At 45.1% G+C, this 14,322-nt stretch overlaps 1 protein-coding gene across 9 annotated transcripts in view; it reads left to right on the plus strand.

The window, feature by feature from the left end:
* frmd4a (FERM domain containing 4A) overlaps positions 1-13,786 on the plus strand; it is a 91,046-nt gene extending 77,260 nt beyond the window's left edge. For 7 of the 9 annotated variants that reach the window (XM_077595294.1, XM_077595291.1, XM_077595292.1 and 4 more), the window contains 13 exons: positions 1,939-2,015; positions 3,775-3,916; positions 3,983-4,124; positions 4,882-4,893; positions 5,226-5,359; positions 6,136-6,258; positions 8,592-8,823; positions 9,240-9,534; positions 9,787-9,945; positions 10,567-10,884; positions 11,010-11,545; positions 11,861-11,957; positions 12,691-13,786. In XM_077595294.1, the coding sequence (XP_077451420.1) occupies positions 1,939-2,015; positions 3,775-3,916; positions 3,983-4,124; positions 4,882-4,893; positions 5,226-5,359; positions 6,136-6,258; positions 8,592-8,823; positions 9,240-9,534; positions 9,787-9,945; positions 10,567-10,884; positions 11,010-11,545; positions 11,861-11,957; positions 12,691-12,793 (2,370 nt within the window). In that variant the 3' untranslated portion in view covers positions 12,794-13,786. Of the gene's footprint in view, positions 1-1,938; positions 2,016-3,774; positions 3,917-3,982; positions 4,125-4,881; positions 4,894-5,225; positions 5,360-6,135; positions 6,259-8,591; positions 8,824-9,239; positions 9,535-9,786; positions 9,946-10,566; positions 10,885-11,009; positions 11,546-11,860; positions 11,958-12,346; positions 12,419-12,690 lie in introns of all 9 variants that reach the window. The other 2 variants (XM_077595289.1, XM_077595288.1) reach the window with 2 other exon arrangements.
* The last annotated feature ends 536 nt before the right edge of the window (positions 13,787-14,322 follow it).

Below are 14,322 nucleotides of genomic sequence, written 5' to 3' on the forward strand. Positions count from 1 at the left end.
ATTTGGAGTGACTTTCCCACAGTTGCAATTTAAACTATTTGAAATGTTCCTTTCTTTACAAGCTGCTGACTGACTGTGCTGTCTAATCGCCGGCGCTTTTCTTCACTCTTTGTGGTTCGAAAATCCTGTTGTTATATCGGGAAGTAAATGTAACATAACTCACCGCAGACCACACACGCGTACCTTAAGCTTGCATTAGCCAGACGGCTCTGTCGAGAGATCCGGGGCATATCGTATGATTTCATTTTGGGGTGTACCCACCCACTGGATGGATTGCAAAGACGCATCCATACGGTTCCCATTAGTTTTTCCAGATATGTCATCCTTCCAAAATGGCACGCTCCCATGCAAACAACAGGAAAGAGTGAATGGCGACGGCAGGACCCCACCCACCCGCGTGAACGTCCAGCTGGAGAGAAGAATAAGCAAGCCCAGGCTATTTTAAAAACTATTCTTCTCCAAGTCAAAGGCCTTTGCTCTCTATCAAATCTGACCTTTACTATAAGTAATACTCAGGATATGAACGCCCAGTTGTTGAAGAATATCTGCTGGGTCGGCGTCTGCGCAGTGATGTCTCGGATTTGTAGTAGAGGTGGTGCTCGGACGATTCGCCGAAAGACGTTTCGCCCACGGACGTTTGGCCGACGGACAGTTCACGGAACGGACGTTTCGCCGAAGCGCTCGCCCCGCTCCCGGATCGTGTGTAGTACATGTTTTTCAACCTTGGCCGGCGGACCATATACGGCCCGTTACAGATAACATTCATTTAGGAATAACAAGGGCATGTACTGCCCCCCGCTGGACATATTTCTAAATACAAGTACGTACTACAATGTGCTGCCATTTTTTTTTTATCCTTGCTTTTACAGAAGTACTTTAAACGCAAGGATAAAATAAAAAATATAAAACATTGGCAGCACATTGTAGTACATTGTTGTTATTCCTAAATGAATGTTATCTGTAACGGGCCGTATATGGCCCGCGGGCCGAGGTTGAAAAACATGTACACACACGATCCGGGGGCGGGGCGAGCGCTTCGGCAAAACGTCCGCCCTTCGAACTGTCCGTCGGCGAAACGTCTTTCGGCGAATCGTCCGGTCACGAGTAGCGGTGATGGGATCTGATCAATCATGCTATTTTCAGAAGATCGGGCTTTTTAAATTAAATAGTATTAACTCACCGGATGTCATTGATGGCAATAGACATCCAATCCATTTTGACTGGAAGGGATGGCAGCGTAATAACTCTTATATAGCTTCAATGTTGGCTAGCTTTGCTCATATTATGGGTAAAGAGTCATTGGAATTTTTCCTCAATTAATACATTTTCAAGGTATCGGATCAAGACTATCGGCAGATCCACAAAATTGAGAAATCCCTACTTTATATGATACATCCACTATCGTTGCCAGCCCCTCCTGTTTCTAATGAATTGGACGTCTATCCCATTTGAGGACGGCCGACGAGCTATTCGCTCATGCCAGGCCAACTCGGTCTTTTCCACTGGTTCCCGCTAACGAGAACCAGATTCAGACAGCGCTGCGCTCCGATCAAACAAAGCAAGGGCACTTCAATTGTGGAAAGGAAGGAGGGAATAAGTGGGGTGAGTGAGGGGTGGGGGGCACTGAAAAGCTTCATCACTCCTCCCCTACCGCAAGGCAGGAAGCACAGTCCCTGTGGGATGGAGGAGGGGTCCGGAGCCCTAGAAAGCCCCCCCCCTCCCCACACTGTGCAGTTACAGGAGAGGAGGAAACTTTACACACTTTCCCTTAAAAACACGCCTCCAGATGGCCAAGTAAGTCACAGTAGATGTAAGGCAGTGCACATTATCGCATGGAAATCCAGCCGCGTTCTTTTTTTAGTTGTTTTTTTGTTTTTTCCGTGGAGAAATTTTGCGTCGACTCACCGCCACGACGTCTTTTATCTTTTGAAACCTCAGGTGTTCCAATGGCGTCAGCTGGAGAACCTCTACTTCCGAGAGAAGAAGTTCTCCGTGGAAGTTCACGACCCCAGGAGGTAATGTAGACGGCGGATCGATCGGTGGAATGTTGTGGCGGTTGGGATGTTGAAGCACAAGAGACGCTTGTCTCACAGGGAACACGTATTAGATCGTTATTGTCGAATAATGTGATTATTTGTGGTTTATATTTTGTGTATTGGAAGATTTTTATTCTCTGTGGCAGAGAAGCGCAAAATGCTAAACAGTGTTTATAATGTTAAAGTCGTGTATTTTGACTGATATTCCAACACCGCGTGTTACATATATGTAGTTCAAATATTCTTCTAATAGTATATTACTGCATACTCATTGGTAAAGCAATTGCCATTTCCATATCATATCTAAATAAGCGACTCACAAGTGAAAAATGTCGACAGTATAGCAGGGAAACACGGGTTCATAACTTTTGACAGCAGACCCCGTGAAGGACTCGACATCTGTGTGAGCGGGTTGCTTTGTTGCCAAAGTGACCGGCCCTGTATTTATTTAACATGGCTCCATATGTGTGCTCTTTTGGGGGGGAGGGAAAACAGTCAAGGAAAGGCTGAAATGGCGAGCGTTGGTTGGTGTTCTTTTTTTGTGTTTTATTTATTTTTTTCGGGAGAGGAGCTGTCATTAGAGTGAGCCGGCCGTGAGTATGTGTTTAAAGAAGGATGAGCAAACAGGCTGGCGTCGTGGGTGGCTAATACGTGTTTCCTTTTTTCACAAGCGCCGGAAAAGTGACGCGCTAGCTAACACTCATACAATATTCCTGCGCTGCCATACCGTTTTGCTTTTTTATTCACTGATGTATTGGCTTGCGATCCATGTCGCTATTTCTGTCGTGCTTAAAGCTTGAAAACCTGACCGAAATCAGGAGTTTCTCCATTGAAGACTTTTTACGAGTTGAGAACAGGGCCCAAAACAGACTTTGGAAATTTGTCCTGCAGCGATTATAATATACCCTGATACTACCATATTTATTCGAGTATAACGCGCAAAATGTTCCACCAAAAAACTGACGCAAAGTTCGGGTGCGTGTTATACACGAATCCTGGTGAAACACTGCCCTCTATCGGTGAAAAAGTCCCCTCAGTAGCCGTTATGTATAAAAGGAGACGTAAAACCTGTCTTTGTCCGCCAGATGGCGATAATCTACCTTATTTTACAAAAGCCAGCCCTCTCCAAATAGCCTTCGGCAAATTTATAGGGTAATACGTAGTGGTACATTTTTTTTAAAAGTTGCTTCAGGGAAACGAGTCCGCCAAGGGAGTGCTATACTTGCTCAAGAAGAATGGAATCAATTGTTTGGTGAATCTGATGATCTTCAATCAGACTTTTAATTTTTTTGCAGTTACCACTAGTAGTGCAATCCTAAGTGTGAGCTGAGAAAAACTGCAAAAAAAATGTCATACCAATTTTTAGTCAGAAATTGTGCGCGTTATACTCGAATAAATACGGTACTTGTCATGTTTACATCCACCTAACACTTAACCAAAGTCAGTAAAGACTCCATTTAAGACTTTTGAGAGTTGAGAATAGGCCCCAACACAGATCATAACGTATAAAAGTTATCCTGTAGCGAAACTATTTAGCAACATTGTTGACTTTCAAATTTTGGGCCTATTTTTTTTCTAAATTTATTGTTTCTATCTACATTTTATGTGAAGTAAAGTGCCTTGGATTGTCTTGTGTCAACTTTGCTAAAAATAATTCCTTTGCCTTGCGTCACGTGGCGACTGTATTTTTTTCGGCATTCCATGTGTGTATTAAGAGACCTCATGTCCACTCTCGCAGTAGAGCGTCGGTGACACGCCGGACCTTCGGCCACGGCGGCATCGCCGTGCACACTTGGTACGCCTGCGCGGCCCTCATCAAGTCCATCTGGGCCATGGCCATAAGCCAGCACCAGTTCTACCTGGACCGCAAGCAGAGCAAGGTTAGTCCGAGAAGTCGTACTCAAGACGAGACCCCCGCCGTGATGCCCCGCTGGTCTCCTGTCCAGTCGAAGATCCACGCGGCACGCAGCCTGAGCGAGATCGCCATCGACCTCACCGAAACGGGAACGCTGAAGACATCCAAGCTAGCCAACATGGGCAGCAAGGGCAAGATTATCAGCGGGAGCAGCGGGAGCCTGCTCTCCTCAGGTTAGCCTTATTTTATATATCCTAGAGATGTCATAGAGCAGATCATGTGATCGGACATTGTGATTTTCAGACGATCGGAATTGTGTTAAAAAATCAACTGTTTTTTTTTAAGTTCTTTCCCAGCATTAACTCAATGTGATCACTCTACATTAGCCTTTACAGTTGAAAATGTTTCCACCTAATATTTTTCCAAGATCGGACCAGAAAAAGCTATCGGCAGAGCCACAAAATCTAATGACTCGGACAGAGCTCGCGTGGAAAATGATAACTTCGGGTCATCCCTAATATATAGTGTTGATGTAGTATATATTGGGGGATAAAAGTGAAAGATTGATGGGCCAGTTCTTTCTTATGCGGTGGCATCTGCGCAGGGCGTTGCTTGAGTCACGGATGGATCCAAACAGCTGTCTTCTGAGAGGCGCCCCGGAATATGCGCGGTATCTTATTCATCTCTGGGCATTTTTTACAAGCGGTTCTCTCACTGAGCAGAGTGAATGAAGTTACATTTTTCGAAATTACAATACATCAAACTTTATGTATTCATTATTTAGCCCTTTTATTTAATTTTTTCATTCAAACGAGTTAAAAATGAGGGTTAACAATGTTCCCGGGCCAAAGTTAGCAATGCTTGGTCGCCATGTCTACGACAGACACCGATCTCTTTATTAAAAGCCAGTCGACCATTCACCGTTTCACATTTTGTCCTGAGAAGCTAGTGTCGGGTGAATTAAAGCCATGTGTTTTCTTTCTACCACAGCTTTCTCAGCGGGTGAGTTTTTTTTATCCTTGTGTGTCGCTAAGAAGCGGGTAACACTGTGTGTTTGTGTTAAACCCAAACCGTGTTACAAAGCAGAGTGGCACCATCTCAGCCTCCCCTGGAGATTGTGCGTCACTAACTTTTTCCTGCCCCCCCTTTTTCCTGGAAACAAACAACTTCCTTATCCAAATGTTCTGCTCATTCCCTGTAAACATCCTGCCAGGCTCGTGCAGGTGCATGGACCATCCATGTCTCCTTCTTTCTCCCGGACGGCCCAGAACCCGCGATGGAAAACGGCAGCGTGGCGAAACGTGACCGCTTGTTTTTTATTGTTATTTTTGCAGGCTCTCAGGAATCCGATAGTTCGCAAACAGCCAAAAAGGACATGCTAGCCGCGCTGAGGGCCCGCCAGGAAGCCCTGGAGGAAACGCTGAAGCTGAGGCTTGAGGAGCTCAAGAACATCTGCATCAGAGAGGCCGTAAGACCAAAATTTTATTTTCAACCTCTTTACCTAACGTGACTACAGTGGAACTTCTACTTACGAAATCAATAGTTTCGTAACTTGGATTTTCCGTATGCAGTAGAGGAATATTCTACATTGAATTTGCATTATTTGTTCCACTTGTTTAGTACTAAAATAACCAAGATGGAATTGTCTGTAGTATCACAAGAAAAAAAAATGCTTGCAATATTTTGCAAAGTTATAGGCCAGCTGAATCTCTACCAAAAAGTGTTAGATTAGATTAGATTAGAACTTTATTTCATGCCGTATTCGGGGAAATTTCTTGGTTGCAGTAGCAAGACAGACCCAAGACATTGTAGACTTACCGTATTATGCCTTTTAATATACCCGGGTATATTAAATGATTTTTGCTTTTTTGAGCCTCCCGTTTGTGCGCCATTTAATATACCTGGGTGTATTAAACGGCAACTCAGCTTTTTTGGCAAGATTTGTATGGTGTTCATGGGGGCATAATTATCAATACTTAAGTTAATTGAAATTCCAAGTCAGACTTTATTCAGCAGTAAGTAATAGTTACTAGTCGGACAAAGACTCCGAATCGCTGTCAGCAACAGACTTTCTCTTACCCCGTCACGGCATAAAGAGTGCGTAGTGGATCGTACCTTCCCGTTTGTGCGCCATTTAATATACCCCTGCCGTTTACTATACCCGGGTATATTAAATAGGGGGGTATATTAAACAGCAAAATATGGTAGGTAAAAAAAAATGTTGACATCCTTGTGAATTTTCAGGAGCTGACGGGAAAACTTCCCAAGGAATACCCTCTGGATCCCGGAGAGGAGGCTCCCACAGTGCGGCGAAAGATCGGCACAGCCTACAAACTGGACGAGCGCAAGATTCTCCCAAAGGGAGAGGTGAGAGCTTTTTGATTTTGAATTCCTAACACACCCAAAAGCCAACATCAACCGTTTGCTACACCTGTCTTTGTTAAAAAAAAGTCTTAAGCTACACTCCTGCTAAAAATAGTGGCTGCACAGGAAAAGCTTGTGGTCATACGACTGCCAGAGAAAAGTATGTGCGTGTTTTTTTTTTTTTTAACAGCAGAGATTGTTGGATTTGTCAAGTTTCCAGTTTCCTTTTTTTTTAAGAATCCCAAATCCCCTGGTTGTCATTCAAACACAAACCTGTTGCCTGTGCGGTTGATTGGTCGCCGGTCTTTTGGTCGCTGGTCTTTTGGTCGCGGTCTTTTGGTCGCCCCGACCGCGACAACGGGCAACCAAAAGACCGGCGACAAAACATGGTAAAACAACATGGTCTACGTATCAATAAAAGCCAACAATGGCCATCAGTAGTTTCACTGAGACGACGTGTGAGAGAGATTGTATGTACATATGTTGTCCCTTTAAGAAGCTACGTCAGTCAGGGTCTTAACAAGTTCTCCAACAAAAAACAATAAAAGTTCGGGAAATTTTGAGCTTTTCTTTAGCCTAATAATTACTAGGGCATTAAGTATGACTAAATAGTACAGACGCTCCCCTACTTACGAACGAGTTAGGTTCCGAGCGATTGTTCATAAGTTGAATTTGTTTGTAAGTTGCTCAGTGCTATATTTTGTATTATAATTTATATTTAAGGCCTATATAAGTATATTGAAGGTTTATATAAGTGCATTTGTATGTTTAAGGCTTGTATAAGTAACACACATTGGTTTGTACTGAAAAAAAAAATAATAATAAAATGGAGAGAATACATACAGTACTGTATAAATACATTAGAGAGAGAGAGAGAGATTTACTAGAAACTGGCCGAAAGAAGCTATCTAATGATGATTGCAGTTTTCTTTTTTTCATCATAAATGATGCGGTAGCACTGTATGGCATCATTCAATTGATTTGCAAACTTTGTGCAATGTTCAATATTTGGGTCCTGCTGCTCAATCTTTATGTTTATAAATGGTACTGACAGTCGAACGATTCAAGTTGTATTCCCGTGCAATGCGCATCAAGCTTTGTTATTATTGCCACTCATTTCAAATGAAATGGCTTGCCTCTTCCTTGCATCTCCCTCAATAGAAGCCTTTCAATTTTCACCAACCATATTGAATAATGGATGCACGAGATATTTAATGATACAAATGAAAAAGGTTCTTTGCGCACTGGAGATACGTTCACGCACTTCCGCATTGCAACGAAGTGGGCAGAAGAAGGTAGATGCTGGGTGAGCTGAGCTCTCACAGCGCCAGGCGTCGGTATTAGCGGCGGAAAGAAGTACTACTCGGAAAAAGGCATGCAATACAAAATCAAACTGACGAACATTTTTCGACATAGACGCAATTTGCAGACATGTTCGTATGTACCGTTGTTCGTAAGTCGTATGTTCGTAAGTAGGGGAGCGTCTGTATAAGAGTTTGTATGTACATGCGTTGTCCCTTTAAGAAGCTACGTCAGTCAGGGTCTTAACAAGTTCTCCAACAAAAAACAATAAAAGTCCGGGAAATTTGGAGCTTGTCTTTAGCCTAATAATTACTAGGGCATTAAGTATGACTAAATAGTAATTCACAGTTTGTATTTATGGAATTTGAGCAACGATTTAAATGGTAATTATCACTTACCTTCCGGGCGACCAAAAGACCAGCGACCAATCGACCGTGTACCACCTGTTGTAGCACAGTTTGTGTCCCATAGGCCACACTTCACTGCCATTGACATTGGGTCATTGGCCCATTACAGTAAAAATGGATTGGCCATCTAGTCACGTACTGCATTTGCAGCTAGGTCTTTATGGGGTTTGTCTATGAAATTTTCAAAAACTTAAATAACCAATTATTAAATAAATAAATGTCAATTGGTTTTTATTTATTTCTTAGCTTAAATCCATTCCCGTCTGTATCGTACTCTGACGTGCACTCGTACCCTTGTTGCCAACCCCCCGTTGCAGTACCTTTGATACTAAATCCAAGTACTTGGAGGGTGGACTGAGTTGTTTGCCTTGGTGATCTCCACTTGACAAATCCCAGCAGAAGTAAGGCGAAAGACGGCTTGTTACTGTTTTGATTGGAACGCCCAGTGTTTCTTTAGAGAGGATTCAGCGGTGAGAAAATGTGCAGCAACCAAAATAAATGATTTCTGCGTCGTGCTTTCTCTGGCAATCTACACCGAGGGAAAATGACGGCGTCTGCAAGCTATTCCTGTTGTTGTTTCTGGACGGGGAACGCGTAACACTTATTCGGCGTACCGTGCCGTCTCAGGAAGAGGAAGTGGAGCGGCTGGAGCGGGAGTTCGCCATTCAGTCACAGATAACGGAAGCCGCGCGCCGCCTGGCCAGCGACCCACACGTCAACAGCAAGAAGCTAAAAAAGCAGAGGAAGACGTCGTACCTCAACGCGCTGAAGAAGCTGCAGGAGATCGAGAACTCCATCAACGAATATCGGATTCGCTCCGGAAAGAACCCCACTCAGAGGGCATCGCTTATAATCGAAGGTACCGGCAACTGGGATACTCATTTTTCTCACCGCCCCTTCGTACTTAAAGTTTCACTGAGTTTGTCCGCCAACGATGCTGCCACAATCAACTGATTAAGGAATTGACAGATTTTCTGATAGTCGAAAGAAAATTCATACATATCTATTGAAAAAAGAACACTTAGAGGACACGACTAAAAGTTATTTCTTCATAGTTGTGACGAACTTTGCAAAAAATATGTAGGATGGATTAAAAAAAATTATAAAATAAGGAGGAAAAAAAACTAGAGAAGCCGCCTGAGAGCAGACTTCCTAAGCGGTCAAATGTGACCTTTGACCCCCAAATGTAATTGCCACTTTGTTTTCATATGACAAACACATCTTGCGAGGTAACCATGACGTGAGTATACATTGATAGCGAATTTCCAATTCCAGAAGCCAACATTGGCTCCGAGGAAAGTTCCCTCTCCGACGCTCTGGTCCTGGACGACGACGACTCCCAGGTGACGGGGACCCCCAACTACTCGCCGATGGCGTCGCCCCACAAGGGCCTCCCCCCGCGCCCTCCTTCTCACAGTCGTCCCCCGCCGCCGCAGTCCCTGGACGGGCTGCGGCACCTGCATTTTGGCCGCGCCGATTACGATAAATCACCCATCAAGCCCAAAATGTGGAGCGAATCTTCACTGGACGAGCCCTACGAAAAAGTCAAGAAGCGTTCGTCTCACTCCAGGTGAGATGCCGGCTGGACGTAAACTCTCCCGTCGTGGAGCTTTTTTTTTCCATATCTTTTACTCATCTAAATGAAAATGATAGCTTTATTGTCATTTTTATTTTATGTACAACAAAATGCATTTCGAGTACAACCCGACCAAAACATTTCTAATCACATTTCATCAGGGCAGGCTGCCTGCCGACTCATCATCGCTCTGGAAACAGTGTGAAATGAAAAGACAAAGTGAAAAAATGACTCTTTTGACTTCAGTCACAGGAGATTCCTGAGCTCCGGAAGCACGGAAGCGGGAGGTAGCAATTCTTTGCAGAGCAGCCCCATCAGGACCCTCCCTCAGTGGAACTCTCAGTCCAGCATGCCGTCCACGCCGGACCTGAGGACACGCACGCCGCACTACGTACATTCCACCAGGTTTGTCCTCAAGCGCTTCAAACCTACCTTAAAGTCCCACTTCATGGGGTGCTTTACAGAATATGCTAAATGACGCTTGACTGAGCCACAACCCATACTTCTTTTCTCTGGAAAATCAACCAAAACAAGTTTTGAGTATGACGTCACCAATGTTCCCTCTAAGATGCGCACGTGCGCAATTGCGCACTACTCTTGTCTTCTCTGCGCACAGCAAATCATATGGAGCGCACAAAATAAAATCCCAATTTTTATTTTTTTATTTTTTTTTAGCTGTGAGGCCGACGCGCGAACCACTCATCCGCCGGGCCGCCCATACATACATATTAATCATTACATGTTATTATTACTAAATCATTTATGTGTAGTAGACATGCACCTGCTTATGGCAGGTGTGATACTGGTGTGTGCCCATAGCGAGCAATGATGATGTTGCTCACACCGGTACTCAGTGTGCTCAGGGAGGTTGTCTTTCTGCCCAGACAAACAAAAAATTAGAGGGAACATTGGACGTCACCTACTTGCGGTCTTCTTGCACTACTTCCTCTTTCCTTCTGTTTCCCCGAGTGTGAAATCAGCGTGCGGCCAATGTTTAAAAAAAAAAAGATTTTACCATGCCAACAGGTCGGTGGACATCAGCCCCAGCCGTCTGCACAGCCTGGCTCAGCACTTTAGGAACCGCAGCTCCAGCCTGGAGTCCCAAGGCAAGCTCCCGACATCGGAGCCGGGCACGCTGGGGAGCCCGGACTTTTACCTGGGCCCGGTGCGGAGCTCCAACGACTCCGACCCGCTGGACGACTGCTCCTCCTGCACTAGCCAGAGCAGCTCGGAGCACTTCTACCCGGCCGGCGGGCCCCTGGCGCCCGGCAGCAACCCCAACTACTCCACCCTCGGGGAGGATTCGCCCTCCAAAGCCAGGCAGAGGCAGCGGCAGAGGCACAGGTACACCCCCCAAAAAAACATTTTGGGAGTTTCCTGTCAAGTACTGCCAGAACAAAAGAAGACCTTAAAATGGTTCCTTTCAAATGAACAACCGTCCAATGAAATGCTCGGTGAATATTTTGCAGGTCCGCCGGCCACCTGGGCTCGTCCAACTCTGGCTCCATGCCCAACCTGGCGGCTAAAAACGGCTCGCTCGGAGGTTCGGGCGGAGGCGGCGTGGGTGGGGGGCACCACGGCGTCTACCTTCACAGCCAGAGCCAGCCGTCCTCCCAGTATCGGATCAAAGAGTACCCGCTCTACGTGGAGGGCAGCCCCAACCCGGTGGTGGTCCGCAGTCTCGAGAGCGACCAGGAGGGCCACTATAGCGTCAAGGCCCAGTTCAAGACCTCCAGCTCCTACACGGCGGGGGGGCTGTGCAAGGAGGCCTGGGGAGGCGAAGAGGGCGGCGGGCGACTCACGCCGTCACGCTCGCAGATCGTACGGACTCCGTCCTTGGGGCGCGAGGGCGCCAACGGCGGGAGGGCGGCCGTGTCGGAGGAGCTGCGCTGCTGGTATCAGAGGTCGTCCGGGAGCCTCAAGGAGAGGAGTCACTCCCACTCGGGGTCCGAGACGGGCTCGCTCCGGGGCGGCCGCGTGGGAACGCTCGCCAAGGGCTCGCCAGGTAATAGCGCCAGATCCAAGGAGTCAATTATTCAAGCTCACATTTTTTATAATTATTCATGACAGTGCATTGAGCAGTCATTTTTATTTTTTAAATCCAAATGATTTGAAGCGGGATGACCTGCTGGGAACGCTCACGTTGGACCCCGTGAGACGTCCAATCCGAACGACCCTTCGATTCAAAGTGATTTGGACGTCTCACAGCAACAACAACACAAAATCTCTTCAATAATATATCTATTATGTTAAAAAGAAACGGACATCCAAGTAGTGTTTGAGTTGTTACATAACAAATGTTGTTTTTTCTGGCCCTTAGCCTCGTCCCCTCACAGCCAGAGGAGCGTGACGCCCTCCGGCGAGCCGTCGACCACGCCCCCATGCAGCCCGCACCACATCCTCAACTGGCAGAGCGGGTAAGACGGCGACCGGCGTGGCCTTAAAAAGTCAAATCAAGCCTTAAAAAGCCTAAAATCTTATAAAAATATATTTGGATTCCTTTTATTGACGTTAAAAGAATATGATATCGCTCCGCGTGCCAGTCTGCAAATAAATTCATCAAGCGTGCAAGAAAATTCCAGGACTTGAATTTCCCTTTAAATCTTTCCTACATTTTAAATTGACGGTTTTCAATTTGGCACGTTGAAAGCTGCAGAGCGAGCGGCGTTCACTCTTCGAGGCTTGGCTGCTGGCTAACTTTCCTCCTGCGCCGGCGTGGCTTTCTATCTCCTCCACTAACACACCATCCTTCCTTCCTTCCTTCCTTCCTTCCGTGTCTGTGTGTGTCTGCCCTCTCCTGCTATAGAGGCACAGCAGACAGCTCTCCCACCGAGGACGTCTGTCAGTCTCCTCTGCGACCCGGCTCTGGCGTCTAGAGGTACAGCTAGCCGCCGAGAGACCACCTCCTTGCCAGATGCTAGCTAGCATAGCGCTTTCTTTCTGCCTCCTTCTCGAATTGTGCACTAAAATCTCCCACGCTTTATTGTGGCTGACTGACACATGGCCAACAATTGCTTAGCCCGACCGCTTTGCAAAAAGGAAAATACCACCGATGCAAAAGACAGACCTTTTTTTTTTATTTTTAGCATGCCATCAATTGACTTATTGAAGACGACAACACTTGAAATTAAGTTGCTATTCTTCTGGCAGGTCGTTCAGCGACAGCTGCTTCCTCGGCGGCCCTTCCTGTTCCGACCTGGCGGACGTGCAGTGGCGCAGACGCGACAAGGCCAAACCCGGAACCCTGGTCTGAGACCTTCCCAAACGTCCCCCTGCCGGATCCCTGCGTCACGCTAAACTCCCCCCTAACCCCCTACCCTAATTAGGGGTGCGATCGGACGCCAAACCAGAGCGACAAAGCACAGTCCCGTTTCAGATTTGCCGATTCCTGCTGGTTTTGAGCCCACCGGTCTTAAAAACCCTGCCTGTTGGGTGTCCCGTTCGCCTTTTATACAGCCCCCATGCATATTTATTATCAAACAAGCAGATATTTCTTCAGATACAAAAATCAATGAATGACAAAATCTCCTGCTTCGAGCTGGACAGACGAGTAAAGGAAGCAAAACCACCCGGACTACGGTAATAGCAAACGTCAGTTTTGTTTGGACTTGGTCACATCCGTGTGGCTTTTGGAACGGCACCCTGGCAAACTAGCAACATTTCCAAAAAGCACAATCTCACCTAAAGAGAAGCCATAAATCGCCATTTTAACCCATTTCTTGGCATTGATGGACATCTATCACCGTCAATGGCACTGATTTTCCTGACAGGAGTTGTTGTTTACCCACCCCCAAAAAATGATATCAAACCCAATGGAAAATTCCACACCACAGGCCCCGCCCACTCCCAGCCACAATGTAGTTTTGATGACGTCAAAACCTTGAAACTTGTGTTTTTAAAATACTCAACAGGCTTTTATGGTATTTTTACTTCTCACTCATTTTTTTTTAATGTTTTTTTCCCGGTGCTCCACAATTAGCGTCGCCCTCATAGACATTTTATTTTAACACAACTAGAGCATGTAACTGTTAACAAGATGATTTAATGTGCTGTAGGAAAACAAATGTGGAGTTGATAATAAGTAATAATGATAACTGAATTCCACAGTTAATTTATTCTTTTCTATTCAAAATTTGTATAGTAACTTTACATTTTGCAAAAAGAGTGGCGTCAGAAAAAGTGGGGAGAGATTTTTTCAGAGACGCCGGTTCAGGAGATGAACACAAATAAATTATTGATGAATGTTTGCAAGGCTTTTGTTATATTTTTTATTTTTTTGCAAAAAGATTTAACTTAATCCTAAACAAATATGACATATTTTTTCTTCTGTAGGAATTTATGCATTATGAGAGCGCCTTTGGCACGCCAAAGACAGCCGGTGTTGAATGTTGTTTGTTACATTTTTTGTTTAAATCCAATCTTTTCTCATAAATTGAAATGATAGTAAATCATAAAAGTGATGCACTGAGATTCACAGTAAAAGTTTTATAGGATAGTTTATTCGTACATTTTCAAAAATGCCAATTTCCGAGTGGAATTTAACAGTTTTTAAGTCATTGATTTAACACTGATCATTAGCAAGAATAGTTCATAAAATTACTTCTAAAGTAAGACATTTTCATTGTTGCATTTTAAATTTAATGTATTTAATTATGGCTAACAAACAATAGACACATGAACCAGCTAGTCAATAATAAAAACATTTTAATTTTTAACACATTGTAGTTCTGCTTTTCTTCGGCTGTCCATTTTATTGCCCCGCCCCCTATTTATGTTGAACTC

Source organism: Stigmatopora argus, chromosome 3 (assembly GCF_051989625.1).
Source record: "Stigmatopora argus isolate UIUO_Sarg chromosome 3, RoL_Sarg_1.0, whole genome shotgun sequence".
Lineage (NCBI taxonomy): Eukaryota > Metazoa > Chordata > Actinopteri > Syngnathiformes > Syngnathidae > Stigmatopora > Stigmatopora argus.